General features: G+C 38.6%; 8 protein-coding genes across 9 annotated transcripts; 4 read left to right on the forward strand and 4 right to left on the reverse strand.

The window, feature by feature from the left end:
* Positions 1-405: 405 nt before the first annotated feature.
* Positions 406-2,608, forward strand: LOC103855774 (succinate--CoA ligase [ADP-forming] subunit alpha-1, mitochondrial). The gene is made up of 7 exons (XM_009132806.2): positions 406-823; positions 975-1,184; positions 1,288-1,458; positions 1,544-1,667; positions 1,903-1,964; positions 2,059-2,140; positions 2,236-2,608. Exons 1-7 carry the CDS (start codon positions 584-586, stop codon positions 2,376-2,378), a joined length of 1,032 nt encoding a protein of 343 aa, XP_009131054.1. The 5' UTR covers positions 406-583; the 3' UTR covers positions 2,379-2,608.
* Positions 2,566-4,930, reverse strand: LOC103855773 (pentatricopeptide repeat-containing protein At5g08305). The gene has a single exon (XM_009132805.3). It carries the CDS (start codon positions 4,296-4,298, stop codon positions 2,697-2,699), a length of 1,602 nt encoding a protein of 533 aa, XP_009131053.1. The 5' UTR covers positions 4,299-4,930; the 3' UTR covers positions 2,566-2,696.
* A 1,070-nt stretch (positions 4,931-6,000) lies between these two features.
* LOC103855775 (transcription factor TCP21) lies at positions 6,001-6,985 on the forward strand. The gene has a single exon (XM_009132807.3). The coding sequence runs from the start codon at positions 6,054-6,056 to the stop codon at positions 6,756-6,758; it is 705 nt and encodes a 234-aa protein (XP_009131055.1). The 5' UTR covers positions 6,001-6,053; the 3' UTR covers positions 6,759-6,985.
* Positions 6,986-7,329: 344 nt separating this feature from the next.
* Positions 7,330-9,792, forward strand: LOC103855776 (protein-S-isoprenylcysteine O-methyltransferase B). 2 transcript variants are annotated; one of them, XM_009132808.3, is made up of 2 exons: positions 7,330-8,665; positions 9,022-9,792. In XM_009132808.3, the coding sequence occupies exon 2, from the start codon at positions 9,049-9,051 to the stop codon at positions 9,640-9,642; it is 594 nt and encodes a 197-aa protein (XP_009131056.2). In that variant the 5' UTR covers positions 7,330-8,665; positions 9,022-9,048; the 3' UTR covers positions 9,643-9,792. The 2 variants fall into 2 exon arrangements, with proteins under 2 accessions (XP_009131056.2, XP_009131057.2); XM_009132809.3 differs by having other exon boundaries at positions 7,330-8,661; positions 9,022-9,781.
* A 109-nt stretch (positions 9,793-9,901) lies between these two features.
* LOC103855777 (FAD synthetase 2, chloroplastic) lies at positions 9,902-11,901 on the forward strand. Its single transcript, XM_009132810.3, has 4 exons — positions 9,902-10,377; positions 10,627-10,679; positions 10,904-11,039; positions 11,129-11,901. Exons 1-4 carry the CDS (start codon positions 10,139-10,141, stop codon positions 11,802-11,804), a joined length of 1,104 nt encoding a protein of 367 aa, XP_009131058.1. The 5' UTR covers positions 9,902-10,138; the 3' UTR covers positions 11,805-11,901.
* Positions 11,902-12,106: 205 nt separating this feature from the next.
* Positions 12,107-13,262, reverse strand: LOC103855778 (GEM-like protein 4). The gene has a single exon (XM_009132811.3). It carries the CDS (start codon positions 12,924-12,926, stop codon positions 12,318-12,320), a length of 609 nt encoding a protein of 202 aa, XP_009131059.1. The 5' UTR covers positions 12,927-13,262; the 3' UTR covers positions 12,107-12,317.
* An 858-nt stretch (positions 13,263-14,120) lies between these two features.
* On the reverse strand, positions 14,121-16,746 carry LOC103855779 (alpha-galactosidase 2). The gene is made up of 14 exons (XM_009132812.3): positions 16,454-16,746; positions 16,319-16,377; positions 16,178-16,234; positions 16,061-16,095; positions 15,875-15,978; positions 15,705-15,780; positions 15,499-15,623; positions 15,324-15,407; positions 15,172-15,236; positions 15,022-15,104; positions 14,860-14,950; positions 14,730-14,779; positions 14,521-14,661; positions 14,121-14,438 (listed from the first exon to the last, which is right to left on the reverse strand). Exons 1-14 carry the CDS (start codon positions 16,585-16,587, stop codon positions 14,346-14,348), a joined length of 1,197 nt encoding a protein of 398 aa, XP_009131060.1. The 5' UTR covers positions 16,588-16,746; the 3' UTR covers positions 14,121-14,345.
* Positions 16,747-17,493: 747 nt separating this feature from the next.
* Positions 17,494-20,130, reverse strand: LOC103855780 (alpha-galactosidase 1). Its single transcript, XM_009132814.3, has 14 exons — positions 19,757-20,130; positions 19,605-19,663; positions 19,469-19,525; positions 19,352-19,386; positions 19,176-19,279; positions 19,025-19,100; positions 18,805-18,929; positions 18,640-18,723; positions 18,492-18,556; positions 18,327-18,409; positions 18,164-18,254; positions 18,030-18,079; positions 17,801-17,941; positions 17,494-17,701 (listed from the first exon to the last, which is right to left on the reverse strand). Exons 1-14 carry the CDS (start codon positions 19,936-19,938, stop codon positions 17,609-17,611), a joined length of 1,245 nt encoding a protein of 414 aa, XP_009131062.1. The 5' UTR covers positions 19,939-20,130; the 3' UTR covers positions 17,494-17,608.
* Between the last annotated feature and the right edge of the window lie 76 nt (positions 20,131-20,206).

A 20,206-nucleotide genomic window follows, 5' to 3' on the forward strand; every position in this document is an offset into this window, starting at 1 on the left:
TATGTTAATTCAGGAGAAAATTTAAACTTTTAAAAGCATTTTGTTTTGATTATAACTTTCAAAATGCTATAGGTTTTTAGAATTTTTACACTTAACAAATTAAACTCTGACTAACAATATATTATTTGTTGTAATTAGTCGTTTTAACAACTTTAACCAATAAAATTTTAGTATACACAATTATCTTCTTTGAAATTTACGATTCACCATTAACTAATACATTGAAAATGCATAAAATGTATCTTTTTGAAATTTTTTTTAAAAAATATGGATGTTTTCGAAACTAAAGTAATTATTATAATAAAATTTTAAGTAGAGGATTAATGAAACTAATATATTATCAAAAACAAAGTCCATAATCTAGAAAATTTGGGTATGGGCTAAAATTTCAGACAAGTGTAGCCTTAAACAGAAGAAGCCTGTTTTGTCGGCTTTTGATCGGCTGATTCTTCAAACAAACGAACCTCGCTTGACATTTCTTTTGCCATTCATTTCCGATTTCGCCTTCACACAGTTTAGGGCTCCTCTCCCCCACGTTAAATTCAGATCGGAGAGAACCAAGGAGAAGAAGAACTAGCCAATCATGTCCAGGCAAGTCGCAAGGAGGCTCATCGGATCTCTGTCATCAAAAGCTCGCCGTTGCTCAAGCGAAGTTTTCCCGTCATGCCAGACTCTCAGTTCGCTGACCCAATCTCGCTCCTTCGCGTCGGATCCCCCCGCGGCCGTCTTCGTCGACAAAAACACCAGAGTCATGTGCCAAGGCATCACCGGAAAGAACGGGACTTTTCACACTGAACAAGCCATTGAGTACGGCACCAACATGGTAAAAAGTCTTCACCTTTTAAAGTTTTCTTCTTTAAAATTCGAATTGAGAAGAACTCTTATTGATCCTGGAGATGACATTGTTGAAAATTTGATTTAAAGGTTGTGGCTTTATGCTATTATTGTTTGTGTGTTTGTTGTGTAATATATAGGTGGCAGGAGTGACACCAAAGAAGGGTGGAACAGAACACTTAGGTCTCCCTGTTTTCAACTCTGTTGCTGAAGCCAAGGCTGAGACCAAAGCCAATGCTTCTGTGATCTATGTCCCTGCGCCTTTCGCTGCTGCTGCTATTATGGAAGGTATACAAGCTGAGTTGGATCTTGTTGTCTGCATCACCGAAGGAATCCCTCAACATGACATGGTAATATTACCATCATCATAAGTTACATAGGGTTGGATACTCATGTGGTTTGGCTCTTTTAGACTAATCTGACTTGGGATCTTTGTGGTGTTTTTTATTTAAGGTACGCGTAAAGCATGCTCTTAACAGCCAGTCAAAAACTAGGCTGATTGGTCCAAACTGCCCTGGGATTATCAAGCCTGGTGAATGCAAGATTGGGATTATGCCTGGATACATCCACAAGCCTGGCAAGATTGGGATTGTCTCTCGTTCTGGAACCTTAACTTATGAAGCTGTAAGCTCTTTTCTTCTTTACTTGTATTGCCTTTGGTGTTTGTTGTCTCTCTCAATCTTAAATATGTTGTTGCTTTCGGTTTTAGGTTTTCCAAACAACTGCAGTTGGTCTAGGCCAGTCTACTTGTGTAGGAATCGGTGGGGATCCTTTTAACGGGACAAACTTTGTTGACTGCTTGGAGAAGTTCTTTGTTGATCCTCAGACAGAAGGTAATGTCTCTGAACCCATGGTAACTTATCTGTTTCATTGTTTCCTCTAAATAGATGAATCTTAAAGATCACTGTAATAGAACAACCACATGGTAACCTAATCATTTTAGACTGCAAGATTCTTGTTTTAGAAGGCTTTGATTCCTTTAGTTCCTGTCTCTTCTTAGTGTAGTTAGTACCTCAAGATGGAAACTAAGAAACATGGAAACTAAGTAGAGACAGGTGGCTGTTTCAGGTATTGTTCTCATTGGAGAAATAGGAGGCACTGCTGAAGAAGATGCTGCAGCTTTGATAAAGGTAATATAACCAACTTTGAATCTCTGTCACTTTCACTTTGGTCGGGGTCTATCTATTTGCAACTCAACTTTGGTTGTTTGATGATTATAAACAGGCAAGTGGTACTGAGAAGCCTGTTGTTGCTTTCATTGCTGGACTCACTGCACCACCGGGTCGTCGAATGGGTCATGCAGGAGGTATTTTCATAAGCAAACCATCTAATGCCTAAACAGTATTTACTACTTTTGGTTCTTTGCTCTCATTTGCTTCTCTGGTTTTTTGTTTGTTGCAGCTATTGTTTCCGGTGGGAAAGGGACAGCTCAGGACAAGATTAAGAGTCTAAATGATGCAGGAGTGAAGGTTGTTGAATCACCGGCTAAGATAGGAGCGGCTATGTATGATCTCTTTAAAGAAAGAGGTCTTTTGAAGCAGTGAAGTTGAGTCTCACACTCACTAGCTCCTTCTTCTTGAAACCTTCAAGAAGAAAACAAACAAGAAACCCTAATTCATCAACCGTTGATGGATGGATTGCACATTCTTTTGGGGTTGTTTTTCTAATTCGATGATAATCAAAAGATTCGACAATGAGAAGATAAAAAACAGCTTTTGTTTACATGCTTGATTGAATAAATTGAAATTGCTTTGAAATTTCATTACAAGATATTTATATTGGGCTTGTCTAATGATAACTTCCACCGCAAGAAATCAAAAGTTTAGGTAAAAAAAATCTAGGAAAGCCCTACTGTATTATGATCAAAAACAAATACAATTACAGTTCTCACTATCGACATTGAGATCCATCCAAGTACTAACCAGATGTAACGCTGCGTAGATCTTCTCAAAGTCTAAATGCGTTTTGTCATGAGCTATGAATCTATGCCGCATTCCATTCAATTCAATTATACTGTGTCCTGCAACTTTCTTCACTCCTTTCTTCTCCATTGCTGCTCTCATAGACCTAGCCGCGTCAAACCGCTTGTTGATCGCATAAACGTTAGCTAGTCCGACATATCGTCCATCATTATCCGGTTGCAGCGCCACAAGCCTCTTCCCAACTGTCTCCGCAAGCTCCCAGTCTCCATGGTTTATACACCCGTTAAGCAAAGCACCCAACATCGAACCGGTAGGTTCCATCGGCATTTCGGATATAAAACCGTACGCATCTTTAACCAGACCGGCACGGGAAAGCACGTCGACCATACAAGCGTAATGCTCGCTCTTTGGTTCCGCTCCGCTTTTCTCGAGACTCTTAAACAAATACCAAGCTTCTTTCACTAACCCGCCGTGGGAGCAAGCAGCAAGCAAGCACAAGAATGTTATCTCGTCCGGTTCAAACTCGGATTCTTGCATTTTGTGAAACAATTGGAGAGACTCTCTTATGAAACCGTGACTCGCAAGCCCCCCAATCATAGCATTCCACATCAATACATCAGTTTCCTTAACGTTTGCTCCACAAAACACCCCCCAAGCGTCTCCTATCGACCCGGATTTAGCATACATATCGATAAGAGACGTCTGCAACATAACTGTCAAAGGCAAATGCTTATCCACTATATACCGATGCACCGCCTTTCCTCTGTTCAGCGCACCCAAGTGAGCACAAGCGCACAACACACTAACCATAGTAACTTCATTAGCCTTTATGTTACTTACTCTCATCATCTCATCAAATACTTCAAGAGCTTCGCTATACTCTCCGCTCTTTACGTACCCATCCACCATAGAGCTCCACGACACAACATCTCTCTCAGTCATTTCATCAAACACCTGTCTCGCGGAAACAACATCCCCGCACTTCGCGTACCCATCCAAGATAGAATTCCAAGTGACCAAATTCTTATCAGGCATTTCATCGAACACCTTGCGAGCGGAAACACTATCTCGTAACGAACCATACATATGGATAAGCGAGTTGCATATATACAAATCCCACACAAACCCATTTTTCACGACTGACGAATGCAACGACCCGCCAAGTTTTCTATTCATAAGACGTGAATTTGATTTCAGGAGGAACGGATAAGTCATGTGATCTGGTGAGAATCCGTTTCTCAACATTTGGATATAGGCACGGATCGTTCTCTCGGGGGTTTTGCTATTGGAGAAGCCTCGTATCACGAAGTTCCAGCTGAAAGCCGGAGGATTTGGTAATCTCGTCAAGAATCTGTAAGCGTAATCGACGTCGCCTGAGGGAGAGAGAGCAGAGAAGGAGAGAGCTCGAGAGGCGAAAGGTTCTTCCTCGGAGAGACCGAGTGTGATCAGAAGGGCGTGAGTCTTGATTAGCTCTGACATTGACTTCCATCGGTGAAGGAGAATCGAGTTCGCGAAGAGAGACGATGATGATGACTTCAACATTCACTTCAGCTGGATTTTAAATTTCGTTATGATCGCGAATCGGTTTTATTTCAATTTTTCAAATAATTACAAATGAAGCCCTGAGGTTTTTAAAATAGGATAAATGACCCGCTTGCATTTTGTAATCCTTTAATTAAACCCCCAACGTTTTTAAAGAGAACAAATAACCCTGATGGTGTACTTAATCCCAATCCTCAATCTTTGTGTGTTGCTACTCCGTGGAGATAAGACTGATAGTAACTTGCTAGATCCTGGAATGTTGAGTTGATTTGGAGATTCTTGACCACTGTTACAGACTCTATATTATTACAAAGTCAAAATGCATAGATTTTGTTTAGGACTGACATGTCTTAATAGGATCCAAACCGATTCAAGACTTGATTAAACTATAGAATCTCTACACTCAACAATCACCCTTTTAAATCTTTTAACTATCTAGCAGCTAACCAACTCAAAGATTGTTGCTAATCTGTATATACGGCTACAATCCACTACAACCCGCATAGACTAATTAATCACAATGCTTTTTTTCCTTGCTATGAATTAATTACAATTCTATGCGCTAGGCTAAAAAAATGACCAATAAACCACAAGAATAACCAAAAGTTCAATCCATGTTATCGTGAAGGGAACCCAAAAAAAAAGGGTTTTATTTTTATCGATGATCGCAGTTTGCTAAATTTTCAGCAAAAAGAGAAGATAAAACGTTGCACAAAAAAAAAAAAAAAAAAAGATAAAACGACCCTTATCCTCAACACAAGATGACGTGGATCGTTCTGATTGGTTGAGTCAGTGGCGAAAATCTAAGGCATGGCCAAGTGAAAACTAGGAAAAGATTCTTGTATGATGAAACACGAGTTGATTCTTCTTTTGTCAGAAGTGTCACTTTCTTTATCTTGGTCCACACCATATAATAGTATTAATTTCAAAAATAAATAAATGAGAATGGGCTCCAGCTGTTTATCACATTTGACAATTGTCAAATGATTCGTACGAGTATGTGTTCACTTTTGGTAATTGGGTGATCATTAGCAATAATTAGTGTCTAAACTTTACAAACTATAGATGCGTTTATCCAGCTAATCGATAACTAATCATTTAAAACATGAAGTAGTAACTTGTAACCATTGTCAGAAAGTGCGTACTCGTCACTTTATTGGAGCCAGCCATCTATATTAGAAACACAAAAACAGAGTGATCTAAAAATTAGTAGTAATAGATATACTTAAATTAATTATATAAATAAACAAAATCGTAATCAGTGCAGGTGTAATTAAAGTCGACTCACCAAATAATTACGTCATTGATTGTCTCTTATCCCACTTCTGTCACCTTGGGCCCTCTCGACGACCGATCGTTTTAGCACAACTTTTCAACTAACGTGGAAACTGTAAATTGGAAACAGTTTTGCAAACTACTCCACATGATTTGCTCCCCACTGCCACCATGAATCAATCCTAATGACCCTTAATTAAGTACTCGTGTGATTAAGCTTCGCCTGTAATTCCGACAACCAAATATCTATGGGACCCACATTCTAACCCCAAAATAACTTAAATTCTAATGCCGGACCGTGGTCCCTACGCTACAGTCAACACCAGAGTCAGCGCGTGAGCATAAACGCGTCCCTCGCATAAGTGAGCTGTGTGGGGGACCCACCAACAGCCATGTGCCCTACTTCCTGTCTCCACCAGCTTCTTGCTAAGCTACTCTTTAAAATCATTTACCTCTCAAATTCTCTCTTCCAACACCCCCATGACGAGCAACGACGGATCAGTGCCTAACGGCGTCATAGTGGAGCATCTGTCAGCAGTTAACAAAGGAACTCTTAACGCCGTGAAGAAGCCACCGGCCAAGGATCGACACACCAAAGTCGACGGGAGAGGGAGACGGATTCGTATGCCGATAATATGCGCGGCTCGAGTTTTCCAGCTGACTAGAGAGCTAGGTCACAAATCAGACGGCCAGACCATAGAGTGGCTCCTACGCCAAGCTGAACCTTCTATAATAGCCGCCACAGGAACAGGCACAACTCCGGCGAGTTTCTCCACCGCTTCTCTTTCCACTTCTTCCTCGTTTACACTCGGGAAACGAGGCGTGAGAGCGGGGGAGGGAGAAGCTGGCGCCGGAGGAGGAGGGTTAACCGTTGGACCCACAATGGGGGCTTCTTTGATGAGTGGTGGTGGGTTTTGGGCGGTTCCGGCGAGGCCGGACTTCGGACAAGTATGGAGTTTTGCCGCCGGAGCTCCACCGGAGATGTTGTTTACACAGCAGCAGCAAGCAGCTACTCTATTCGTCCGACAACAGCAGCAACAACAAGCTTCAGCTGCAGCTGCAATGGGTGAGGCTTCAGCTGCTAGAGTCGGGAACTATCTCCCGGGTCATCATCTCAATCTTCTGGCTTCTTTGTCGGGTGGGAATACCGGGTCGGGTCGGAGGGAAGAGGATAACCCACGTTAAAAAAAGGTCTTGTATTTTGTGTTCTTTGGATTAGGGATACTTGAGTATGTATAGAAAACTTATCTGTGTTTTATGTATTCTAAAATGGTTTAACGAGTACTTAATTTGTGTGTTTTTGTTGCTCAGGTTTTAGTAAATTTTTAGATTATTGCATTGCTTAGGGTTTCAGGGTTTAAGAATATTTTGTTTAAGAATTTGTTAAGGAGAGGCAGTGAGGTCGATTGATTGATTGTTGTTACTAAAAACGCCATAATGGACAAAGCTCATTGTACATTATGTGCATGATTTCTTTTATGGTTCTCGCCAGTGAAGTTGAGCCCACAGGAACTATTGAATATTGATCTCTCCTCACAACCGGGACAAAGGATTGTAATTCTGAATGTTTCTCGTGACTTGTATGAATGTTAGAATTGAAGATAAGAAAACAAAAAGGTGTATGTCAAGTTCTTGTGAAGTGGTCCTTGTCTTATTGATTTTTTTTTGGTAATTATTGATTATTTGATGTGAGGTAGTAAACTTTGTGCTTGCTCTCTTTTTGGCAAAACTAGTTTCTATAAACTTACAAGTGGTTTCTCGTGACATGTTCGACCGGATGAAAAAAATGCTGGACGCCTTGGACTATGAATGCTTTGGTACAACAGTTTCACTAGTAAAAAATGAAGAGGTTTTTACCAAAAAAAAAAAAAATGAAGAGGAAAATATAGTCACCAAGCTTACTAATCTCTATAAGAGCTTGGAGAAGTCAAAATGCGTAAACAAGTTATCTACAAGGGAAAAAGAAAATTCCAAAATCAATGACAGTGAAACAGGAACTCAGGCTTAAGACAACCAAGAAGGATTAGGAGCCAAAATCTTCTTTTGGGAAAGTTTTCTGGCTATGTACTTAGGGTGTAACTGGAATGCATTTTTTGGAATATAAACTTCCTGAATGCTTAATTCCTTTTCATTTCATAAAATATTCATCAGTTAGAATGAAAAAAGGAATGATTATTCCTTCTCATTCCATATTATTCATTTCTATTCCAAAAAAAATATTAACATTCTTTTAAAAAACCATTCAACGTAAAAATAGTTCTAGAACAAATGAAATACTAATTTCATTCCATTGAATTCCACTAATTATCATTCATGTAATTACACTTATTCCTTTTATTAACATCCAGTTATAGCCTTAGAACAACATTATCGCATAGTTTTAAGAGGGTTTTTACCCAAAAAGTAGAGCGTGGACCACCACAAAAGGAAAGAAACGAGTTGCAAAAGTCGCAGGATAAGAAACGTTTGTTCATGGGTTTTTTACTGTTCACGGGCCCCACTGACACGTGGCGGCTCGCGATAGATTTACTTTTTTTTTCTAATCAGACAAAAAAAAGAAAAAAAATAAGAAACCCATTTGGGGTTTGTGGGATAAAGATGCTCTTAGTTTTGTCTCTCCCAAAGTTTGTTGGGAAATGTTTAATCTAATTGACATCTAACTACCATTGCTAATTTAGACCGGAACAAACCGATCGGTTGGTTATGTGAAACCACGATTTAGATTAAAATTAAATCCTAGTTAGATGTTAAAAAAAAAATAAAAATAAATCCTAGTTAAACCGGTGAAATATGATCAAACCGCTCGCGAACCGGTAGTTCTAAAAAAGCATGGTTCTTTACATTTTAGAGTGTCCCTGTTGCCCAAAAAAAAAAAAAGAAAAAAAGAGTTCCTTCCCTCAACGTGATTTTGACCGGAAGCTCTATCTAACAGAAGGGATCTCTCTGTGTTTAGAAAGGTAAGCCCTTGATTATTACCCCCAAGCAAAGAATAAAGGGTTTCAACTGCAAACTTTGCTCTCTCCTTCAGAGTCCACCCGATTCTCACTCCCAGCGTCGGGACATTTCTCGCATTCTCCGTCAATTTCAAGTGGGTATGTCTCAGATCCTCCTTGTTATTTTCAGTTATATACATCTAATCATTAATCCTTGTACTAGATCTTCGTTTTTCATGTAAAAATATTATCTTGGAAACATATCATGATTCCTTTTTAATGGATTAAGAAGATTATAGTCTAGTGTGAAGGAGAACATTCTTGAGGCCTTTGTCACAGTTAAATTGATTGAGCTTTAATGTTCTTGAGATTTTGGTTTTAAAGATATATCTTTTAGTCAAGTGAGAGAGTTTGGATACTTCAATGCTTCCCATCTTTGGCTTATTCCTTCCTTTGTGTTATAATCGACCTCAATAACATCTTGTCTGGTCTGTAACTCGTGTTTTTTTTTTCAGGTCTGAGCTAAACCTTGTAAAGAATCAATGACAGAGATCTTTACTGACACTGGATCCAGACAGTTAACACAAATGTTCCTAGCGATAATCTTCTTCCACACATCGGAATACATTCTCGCCAGAGCCATCCACGGACCATCGAGAGTCACTCTAAGCTCACTCCTAATCACCAAACACTACGCTTTCGCAATGCTAGTATCCATCCTCGAGTACCTAACCGAGATCACTCTCTTTCCTTCCCTGAAACAGCACTGGTGGATCAGCAACTTCGGTCTTGTAATGATTCTCCTCGGCGAAGTCCTTCGAAAAACCGCGATCATCACGGCGGGAAGATCCTTCACGCACCTCATAAAGATTCGCCACGAGGAGCATCACAGGCTTGTGACGCGAGGAGTGTATAGAATCGTGAGGCATCCGAGCTACTCCGGGTTTCTTGTATGGTCTGTGGGGACGCAGGTGATGCTGTGTAACCCTGTTTCGGCGGTTGCGTTTGCGGTTGTGGTGTGGAAGTTCTTTGCCGATAGGATACCTTATGAGGAGCATTACTTGAAGCAGTTTTTTGGGAGAGAGTATGTGGAGTATGCGCAGAGGGTTCACTCTGGTGTTCCTTTTGTAAACTGAAAAAACAATTTGAATCGGTTATTAACATTTATAGATTTGGTTGGATACTATTTGCATAGAAAATCATTAAAAGAGATGTTACTCATGTTTTTTAACATAAATGTATTTGTCACTGGTTAGTATCTGGTTATTCAACTCATATTTTATTTCTTTTGCCTTCATTGATTTTTTTTTTTTAGTTTTTAGTTTCAAATTGGTTCATTTCTGATTTAAATTGTGGTTTGACATAGTTCTATTGGTGTTTGTTAGCTCTCTGAGTGTTACCCAAACTCTCTTGCTGAGCCAGAGGGTTATGTTTTAGGGTGGTCTTGGAAACACTCTGCCTGACCTAGAGGTTTATGTTTTGGGGTGGTATCGAAACACTCTGTCTGAGCTAGAGGGTTATTCTTACTTTTGGTCACAAAACCTTAACCACAGTGGTAGGTAAAGCTCCGGCGAAGAGTCTCCGAGAGAGCGAGCGAGAGCTTTGGCCGATCGTTAATCTCGAGGAGGGACCATGTTGAGCGGAGGCTCACGTGCCTTGCAGCATTTGTCCGATTACCATCATCATCGTACATCTATCGGATTAGGTTTTTGTGGGGCTAAGATCGTGCAGCTCTCTTCTTTCTTCCTCAGGCCTTCTCAAGCTATAGGGAGAGGTCAGCTCAGCAATAAATTGCGCCACCGGATGATTTCTTCATCTGGGTTTCACTACAGGACTTCCGGCGAAACGCCTATCCTTCACAACTGCTTCAGGTTGTTTTTGTACTCCTCGATTTGAAAATTTAAATGTCATGTTGGTCCTTTTCAGAGGATTTTGACATCTAAAGTTTGCATCTTGACGACATGACATGAGTTTCCCAGTTTAGGTTCTTGCGTGTATTGTCTGTTGAGCTATTATGTTTCTTGATTGGACAAGTTTTTAGGAGTTATGTTACTGCTCTCTAATTGATGTACAAGTTGGCGTCTTTTTCTCATTATCTGTTTTGTTTTCTTCCTCCAAAGCCAGCGAGAAGATGATCTTCAGCTTCCAGCTGATGGTTCAAGTCCTGTTTCAGGTATCTTCGTTTCTTCTTTCTTGCTTCCTATTAAAAGTTCACACCTTTCTAGTTTTTAAATGGTGGATTATGCAATAATTAGCTTTAATTTGCAGTGCGACACTAGAAACTAGATTAGACAATGTAACTTACTAGATGTTAGCATTTGGTGATGTTTAGAAGTTGTCTGATGGTTCTGCAATGCCCTTATTAGATGTTATCGTTTTTGACATTTTATGTTGCAGGAGGTATTGTTGCTCTAGGGAAGTTTGATGCCCTGCATGTTGGCCATCGAGAGCTTGCCATTCAAGCTTCTAGAATCGGAACTCCTTATCTATTATCTTTTGTTGGAATGGCTGAGGTATTCGGTTGGGAGCCTAGGTAATGTCCCCCTTGGCCGAAGTTTTTTTAAAATCAGTTTGTGCTCTATCCTGTGGTGACTACTGACAAATATATATATGTACAAGCAGGGCTCCTATAGTGGCCAAATGTGATCGAAAACGTGTGCTCACCTCTTGGGACTCATACTGTGGAAACAAAGCACCTGTAGAGTACGAGATTGAATTTGCCAGCGTGCGGCACCTTACCCCACGAGAATTTGTGGAGAAGCTATCAAAAGAGCTCAGAGTCTGCGGAGTTGTAGCAGGTGAAAATTACAGGTTTGGATATAAAGCTTCTGGTGATGCCTCTGAGCTAGTGAGATTGTGCGAGGAGTATGGTATAGGAGCCTACATCATAACTTCCGTGATGGACAAGAAGCAAGACTCAGAAAAGAGAGACTCAGGGGACTCAAAAGACAGAGGGCAAGTCTCTTCTACACGTGTACGCCAAGCTCTTGCAGCGGGAGATATGAGTTATGTATCAGAGCTCCTCGGCAGGGCACATCGGCTTATCTTGCAAGTCAACAACACCGGAGATATGCAGAGTGAAAGAAGGATCTCAGTACCGAGATCATCAATACTTAACTTACCCCCTGGGGAGGGAGTTTACAAGGCATGTTTGATTCTAGCTGGTGATAATGAGCCTTCAGTTCCCTGTAGTGTAGTTGTTGATACATCATATATCCATATAGAAACAGAGGAGCTAGGACTCTGTAACTCCGATTGGTCTCAAGAGTTGAAACTCTTGAGTGTTGAGTTTGGTTGATTCAATCTTTGATTAGTTCCTATCAATTCGTTTTAACTGTTTGTGTCTCCATTGAAATTCTTACAGAAAATAAATACTGGTTCACGTTTTTAAAAAAGATTTGTTTCTAAAAGATGAATTTTTCATTCGTAGCATTTAAATTATATTTAATTTATTGATAAATTTTGTTATATAATTAAAATATTTTAGTACAGAAGAAAAGACTAGTCAAGATCTAGTTAATTATAAACTTCAACCAAATTATTGTGTATTAAATTTTTATTGGCTAAAAGTTATTAAAAAATACTAAACACAAAATAGTGTATTTATAACTAAAATTTAATATATTTTATTAATATGTGTAAAAATTTTAAAACATATATTTTTTTGGAAACAGATGAATCATTCTTTTTAAAGTCCAATTGAATTTTGTACAATATTGTTTGTCTTGTAAGACTATTTTCTTATCAATCAGGTAAAGAAGAAATGAAATATTTCTAAAACTCCAAAGCTCCTAAGAAACACTGGCTTTAACTATTGTTCTTCACTGTCTTCATAGCTCAGAGAAAGAGCTTTCTCAACGCAACTGAAAGCTTTCTTGTAGCTTAAGAACCCCATGAACCAGAACTCGAAACCATCGACCGTGACTACTTCCATGTACTTCTGTGACGGTTTCTTCGTGTTCTGACTCTGATTCACTCTCTTGATCTTGCACAAAGGGATAGACACTTTGTAGTGAACTCGGATCATGTCTCCTTGAGGGGAAGCCACCTTTATTGATCTCTCGCTGCAGAAGGCCATTTTCTTGGAAGAAACGAAGAGAAGGCCTGCGATGGGACCAGCTGTAGTGGAGAGGTAACACTGGTAAGTTTTGAAGAGTTTCTCATCTTCATTGACTCTGAAGAGCCGCTTATAGATCTTCTCTAAGCCTCCTACCTGAAGAATCTTAGCTCCCAAAGATAGCTTTCTCTTCACTGTTTCGGTTAGCTTTGGTCTTAACTTGTTCTGGTCCCTATCTCCATTGGTGAAACCATCTGTTTTCTTCCTTCTAAGAACTGATCTTCCTTTGTTACTCGAAGCCGGATCAGGTAAGTAACTAACCGGATAAGTAATGACTTGTTGCTCAACTCTGCTCATGTTCATCTTTAGAGGATTGTGTAATATTTTATGTTGATGTTGCTTGCTTGATGAAATGGTTTTGGTGAAGGGGTAAGGTATTTATAGGGCAATGAAAAGATAAGATAATGAATATTTTAAATACCTTTTTGAGCACAAGATGAGTCATAATGGGTCATCAACGATTCAGCAAGAATGAAAGGATTTTTCAGTTTGAATCTTTTTAATTTGGTGATTAGGATGAAAGCAACGCGTTTGGCTGCTTTGAATTGATTAGGATCACACGCCCCTCACGTTAGACTCCGACATGCTTTTTAACCTACTACAAGTTGGCAAGACGGCATACTTCTTTTTTCTTTCTCTTTGATATTGTCTAGTTTCTTACACATCACATGACATGCATGTAAATACGTATCTCGTGTGTAGTTTCTTACACATCACATGCATGTAAAAACGTTTCCGTTCAGCAGAATCTCAGTTGCCTATATATCTTTACTAATTAAATTTTTAGATATTTTGTTACATTTTCAATTAATTTGGAACATGAATGTAAAAAATGTTCAGAAAAAATATTAAAGTAGAAGACAAAATAAGAAACAATATAACGTTGACATATGGAGAAGGGATGTTGTGCCTTTGGAGCTTTCTGAGTTGGCATGGTGACTTTCTGACGCCATAACCTTTATTATCTTTGCTAAGATAAGGTGACAATCTATTTGAAAGTCAGAAAACTAATAAAATAAATCACAAAAGGAATTATGGTTTGAAATGGATCCCACCATAGACTTATAAACCTGCCGTTCTATGATGATTCTATCAATTCGTCACCCATGTGATCTACACAAGATTCAAATGCTTTACACGGTGTCACCTTTTTCTGTGTACTACTATTAGTGTATGTTAGCTTAAGATGTATTGAACTAGTTAACTATCACCATTTATGCTTGAAAACAAATGTATGCTTTTAGATGTATTGAACTAGTTAACTATTATATATGCTTGAAAACAAGTGTATGTTAGCTTTAGATGTAGTGAGCTAGCTTATAAATATTTCCTCAAGATACAAAAGTTAATTATGCTTCCTGCTTTTAATTATACAAAAGTTACTCAGTTATTCACAAGATTTCGATTTGTGAATGGCTGAGTTATCCATGTGGGTGGTGGTAACAATCTCTGTTTTGATTTCATATTTCCTCCAGGACTATAAGCCTGGCTGTGGTATCTTGTTATAAGGGAATACATAGATGAATTTTTTGCCAAAATCTGATATTTTTGAGAGATTTGCCATAATACAAATTCTTCTTACTATAAAAGTTATTTGGATTGATTATTTTTTTATGCTTGCATTTCATATTAAGCATGGTACACTCTTCTTGACTTCAACAGTAAATATTTTGCTAGGTATCAATTTCACTTGATTGACTCTAGCGGTAGAAGAAAAACATCTTATGCTTTGCTTCTAGTGAGAGTATACATTTTGCAGGCATGAGGCTCCACTAGGGCAGATAATTGTTTTCTAACACCTGAGTGTGTTGAATGCTGCATTCATCAAAAGTTTTCATGATTAGGTTTCAAGTGTGAGTAAAGTGTAAGCAAACAGGTTTGTTTTATCGTAACTTACCGCCCACAAGTCACGAGCATTGACAATAGCTGATGAATCAAGACCAATGTCCTCCCATCGAGCTGTAATGTTAGCAGTTGATGATCCTCTGTTCCATAGGATGACTGCTACTCGTTTCATGCTTAGCGGACCTGCCCATACCTGCATGTGCATGTCTATGTGTTCACATTGTTCCTCTTTGGTATGTGCATGCGTAAGAAGTATAATACCTCAAGATCACCTTCTTTCTTGATTTTCTTTCCTTGGATCCCAAGTTTGTCTGAACATAAACAGCTAAAGGCTCTTACTACTATTGCTTCTGAAGTGTTTTAAGAACCTTGTTTGATATTAGTTAATTACCTTGATTAACACCAATCACCTCTTTGTTACTAAGCAACTCATAAGTGACTTTGTCCATCGATCTAAGATCACACCCGATCAGCAGAGGAGCCTACAAGAGCTAAACACAGTCCAACATTTGTTGTTTAAGTAAAGAAAACATTAATACTATGTTCAACATACTTTAGCCAGTGCCCATATGCTGAAATGAGATCGGTACTCTTCTCTAGTCATGCCTCCATTTCCCACTTCAAGCATGTCTGGATCTGTTTCAGTTTCACCGACATTACTTTCTCCACTCACATCTGTTATTAGTTAAACAAAAATACTTACCGTTCCATGATCCTGGTCTTGCGTAAGACGCCCATCTGTCATTCTGATCTGCTATCATTGTCATGCTAATGACCAAATAAAAAGAAGACACAATCATCTTCATGTTCTTGTTCCACTAAGATTGCAAGAAAGAGCCATTAAAGAAGAGAAACCTCTGCCAGTTATCTCGGATGTCTCCTGTTGTTCTCCAACTGTTACCAATAGCTCCTGCCCATGTTGCTGGATCCTCTTGTCCCCTGCGTTTTACAATTCCGTTTCAACATCAGATCAGACCAAAGTTGTCTGGAAAAAAAAAAAAGAATCTATAACTTGTGTTTTGGTTCTTACCATTCACACAAAGAGAAGAATATGGATCTTCCTGAATTGATCAGAGCTCTGCTCATCTTTGGGTATCTTTCTTTTGGACTTGTTCCTGTGTTTTGGCAGTTATCATACTTCAAGTAATCAATGCCCTGTCAAAATTCACCATAACAAAAAGACACAGCTTCAGGATTGGTTTCAAATGTAACATGCATACATACATACATACATACCCATGAGGCAAATGTTTTGGCATCTTGTTCTTCATGCCCAAGTGAGACAGGCATGGTTTGGCTGCAGGTAAGAGTCCTATAGATCAAGAAATAAAGGAAGATCAACAAAGAAACTATTAACTATTTCTTGAAAAGATTTGAGTTTAATAACAAAAGTCTCTTGTGTATACCCAGCATCAGAGTAGATCCCAAGCTTAAGCCCTTTACTATGAACATAATCTGATAAAGCTTTGATCCCTGAAGGAAACGTCGACGCTTTTGCAACCAAGTTTCCCTGATAAATACATCATACACACATCTCAGCTTCGTTCTTGGATTGTCACACACATCTCAGTAAAAACAAATGTTTCTTTAACCTTAGAATCTCTCTTGAGTTCACCCCAACAATCATCTGTAACACACAGAGGTAAACAGTACACAATAGTAAGAAGAAAACAGATTAAGAAACACCAAAAGTTTCATCTATGTTTTACCTATGTTGATATACTTGTAACCTATTGCAGAGAGACCACTTGAAACCATTGCATCAGCTGCAGAGAAACTCAGTTTATTATTATTTTGATTAATCAATTTTGTATCAGATTTGTTCGTTGAATAATAGAACTAGTAATAACCAGTTTGTTTGATGAGATTTTCATTGATGTTACACTGAAAATGATTCCAGCTATTCCACCTGATAAGAAAGTACAATCATAAGAGGAAGGTAAATTGTGAGTCAAGGAAATTAAAACAAATGAGGAGGATCAAACCCCATTTGAGGAGTGAGAGCAAGTCCATTGTTCATCAACATTCGACTCTGAAACCCATCAACCACCTGAGTAAGAGTTAGACTCAGACTCAGAGTGAAAGTTATGATCAGTAAGAAGAAACCAAGAAGAACCATTGCTTGATCAAAGTTTATTTGCTTGTTTCCTTCAATGATTGTAATAACTAGACAGATTGTGACAAAGAGAGAAGAGAGATTCAAGAAAAGTCAAAGATGGGTTCTGTAATGAATGTCTGATGTTAAAGTGGGAACTGTGGAATCATACCCAGAGATCTGTGTATATATATAGGACACAAACACTGTGACTGTCCTACCATAGCAAGTGGGTCGTTTTCCATTTTAAATTTAATTTTAGTTTCATTATTGGTTTTTCAGATAACAAGAATACATATTTTTCTTTATTTATTATTTATGGTTGTGACGCAAAAAGTGTAAAGAGATTGAGGAAAAGAAGAAGTTCTTGTCAGTGTAAGACGTATTCATAGTTAAGAACTGTAATATAAAGTTTGAGGATAACATATCTTCTCAACTGTTCAAGAACTGTAGTATATGTTGTTACCTACTTTTAGTTATGAATCAGTTCTGAGACAGATAATGCCATTTAGATCCAAAACATAGAAACAGAATACTTCACGCCTTTCAATAAGTGGTTAGGTCTTTATCCTCATGATCGCACTGGACTCTTATCTAGTAGACACAATCGAATTTTTGCACTTTTATTTCTATATAGTTAACCTATCATAAATGATAATGTACTATAATGGTATTCAGATTATATAACATTGTGTGAAGTATATACAAGCTTTACATATTTTTTGTAGACTTCAACTACTGTAAATACATCTCACAACCTGTTTCTAGGTAAGGTTAAAAGTTTGAACTTTAAGATGTGTATCACGCCGCACGAGTTAGAAAGAGTATACTTTAAGGTAAAGTCTCTTAAGTTATGGACATGTCAGGACCACATGTGATTTGACTTGTGTCACACGCCAAAAAAGCAAAAAGATCATCATTGTACGGACATATATTTCATTTTTGAAAATGAAATTCACTGAATCAGATGTAGAACAATTTTATTGAAGGAACCGATAACTGTTTCTACAGAACAATTGGATATTACAAGGTAAACCCTCTAATCTCAGGCAACAGGTTTGAGAACATACAACTTACACGCATGTGAATCAACTGTTGCCGTCAAGTTCCCTACAAACTTTTGCTTCAATGTCTTGTGCTGTTCTCACATCACAACAAGAAAAACACATTCATCAGAAGACAAAAACATTTGATCCTTTTATGGTGTTTGGTTTATGTTAAGTATGTATGTGCATACCTCCCATAGATCTCTAGCTTCAACTATGCTATTTGGAGGGATCTCAATATCATCCCAAAAAGCAGTAATCGATAATCTTGTTGGTCCACGGTTCAACAGAAGCAAAGCTACTCTATAACCTGACAATGGCCCTGCCCAAATCTGATTCATTACCACCAAAACGATTCGTTTAGATGAGAAAGAATCTGTCTATAGATGAAATTAGTAAAACGTTGGTTCTTGAACAGACCTGGATATCACCTTCCATTCTAGCTTTCTTGGCCTGAACACCATGTGAATCTACAAGAACCACTTATTAGTTTGTAATACACACTCAATCGACATGGCTTTTGAGGAATCGGCTAAACAACAGTAGTCAAGTACCTTGATTAATAGCAATGACCTCCTTGTTTGCCACAATCTCCATAGTTTCTTTAGTCATGTTTCTTATGTCACAGCCAAGTAGAAGAGGAGCCTATAATATAAATACATACATCATTTGTTTTCAGACTTGATAGTGTTTTTTTATCAAAAGATGGTTAGTTACCTTGGAGATTGCCCATATGCTGAAATGGACTATGTACTCATCTTTAGTCATCCCTCCATTTCCCACTTCAAGCATATCAGGATCTGCAAACCAACGACAAAGTCACACACACACACCACTAGTCATAACTTTCTCACACACACATGTTATCTTCCTGATATATACCGTTCCAGCCACCAGGCCTTGCATGCTCAGCGTAGAATTCGTTCATGTCTGCATTGGCGAGCATACTGTACAAGTAGAAAAAAAAACATTTAGAGACTCTTGAGTAAACATGTGACAATCTTTTTTTCTTTTTTTCTTCTTCTTTTACCTAAGCCAACTATCATTGATGTCACTAGTGGTTCTCCAACTGTTGCCTAGTGGAGATCCCCAGAGAGCTGGATGCATGTCCCCCCTGATAAGAAAACCAACTCATAAGTCTTAACTCTTACACAGAAACATGGAATCAACACAATGAAAGGGGACATGTTTGTACCATTCGCACAAGGAGTGAAAGATGGGACGTCCAGATTTCATCAGAGCTCTGGTCATAACTGGATACCTAACAGTTGGTCTTGAGCCATCGGTGTTGCAGTTATCATACTTCAAGTAATCTATTCCCTGAAATAATAGCCAATAATTGTTTAATTAGTACTTGTTGTCTCATTCTTGTTCAGTTCATGAGATGAAAAAGAATGTCATTGTTATCTAAGTACCCATTCCGCAAATGTCTTGGCATCTTGCTCCTCATGGCCTAGAGAGCCCGGCATGGTTTTGCTGCATGTCAAGTACCTGTGAAGAACCAAACAATCATTTGAGTCCAATGTGTATTCATTCCTCAAAACCGATGAAACTATAATAGTGTACCCTGCATCTGAGTAAATCCCAAGCTTAAGGCCCTTGCTGTGAACGTAATCGGCAAGGGCTTTAATGCCAGAAGGGAAAGTTGATTTCTTTGGCACAAGGTTTCCCTGGAACCGAACAAAGATCAAAATCTAGTAAAGTGCAATAAACAAGGAGTGAAACCAAGAGGGAGAGAGTACCTTTTGGTCACGAGCAAGTTCAGCCCAACAATCATCTGAGAAACAAACGAAGAACTTAAACATTAATCACCTTGAGAGTTTATACAACTTGAGAGTTAAAATACAAGAGCCGTTTACCGATATTAACATAGTTGTAACCGAGCTTAGAGAGGCCAGTGCTAACCAGAGCATCAGCTGTTACAATCATACGATTTGTTCAGAAGCCAGAACACTACATAGCAAATGGTTCCACAATCTATAGAAGAAAACTAACCAGTTTCTTTGATGACTTTCTCATTTATGTTACAGCTAAAATGGTTCCAGCTATTCCACCTGCAATATCATTATAACCAACTTCTTTCAGACATCATCAAGAACATAAAAGCTAAGCAAAGAGCTAGAGAGAGACATAAGAGTTGTACGGACCCCATGGGAGGAGTGACGCCTAGGCCATTAGCGAGCAAGTGTCTTCGTACGATCTCAGAATCTTCGCTGTCAACGTCAGGGGCTCTTTGGACTGATCTAGAAGTCGTCATCAACATTGATGACATCATCACGATCATAAGTACTGACATCTTCACCATCTCACTTTTCTCTCCTCTCGCCATTTCTTCAAAGTCTCCTCTATAGACGACAAGAACAGAGTGCGAAGATCTTTGGCCGACACTGCTTTAGTAGTAGAAGCTCAAGAGTGTTCTATATATTCTGCTTTATTCCCATTTTGCCCCTAGCACTCTTATCTAGACCAGATCATAGGATCTTTCTTTTCATCATTTTCTAGACTAAGAGATCACATCTTTCTTTTTTAATAAATCTAACGTCCACAGAAATCAATGGTCATTATATAACTCTTTTTGAAAAAAGTTTATATAATTA

The sequence above is a fragment of the Brassica rapa genome, chromosome A03, assembly GCF_000309985.2.
Source record: "Brassica rapa cultivar Chiifu-401-42 chromosome A03, CAAS_Brap_v3.01, whole genome shotgun sequence".
In the NCBI taxonomy this organism is placed as follows: domain Eukaryota; kingdom Viridiplantae; phylum Streptophyta; class Magnoliopsida; order Brassicales; family Brassicaceae; genus Brassica; species Brassica rapa.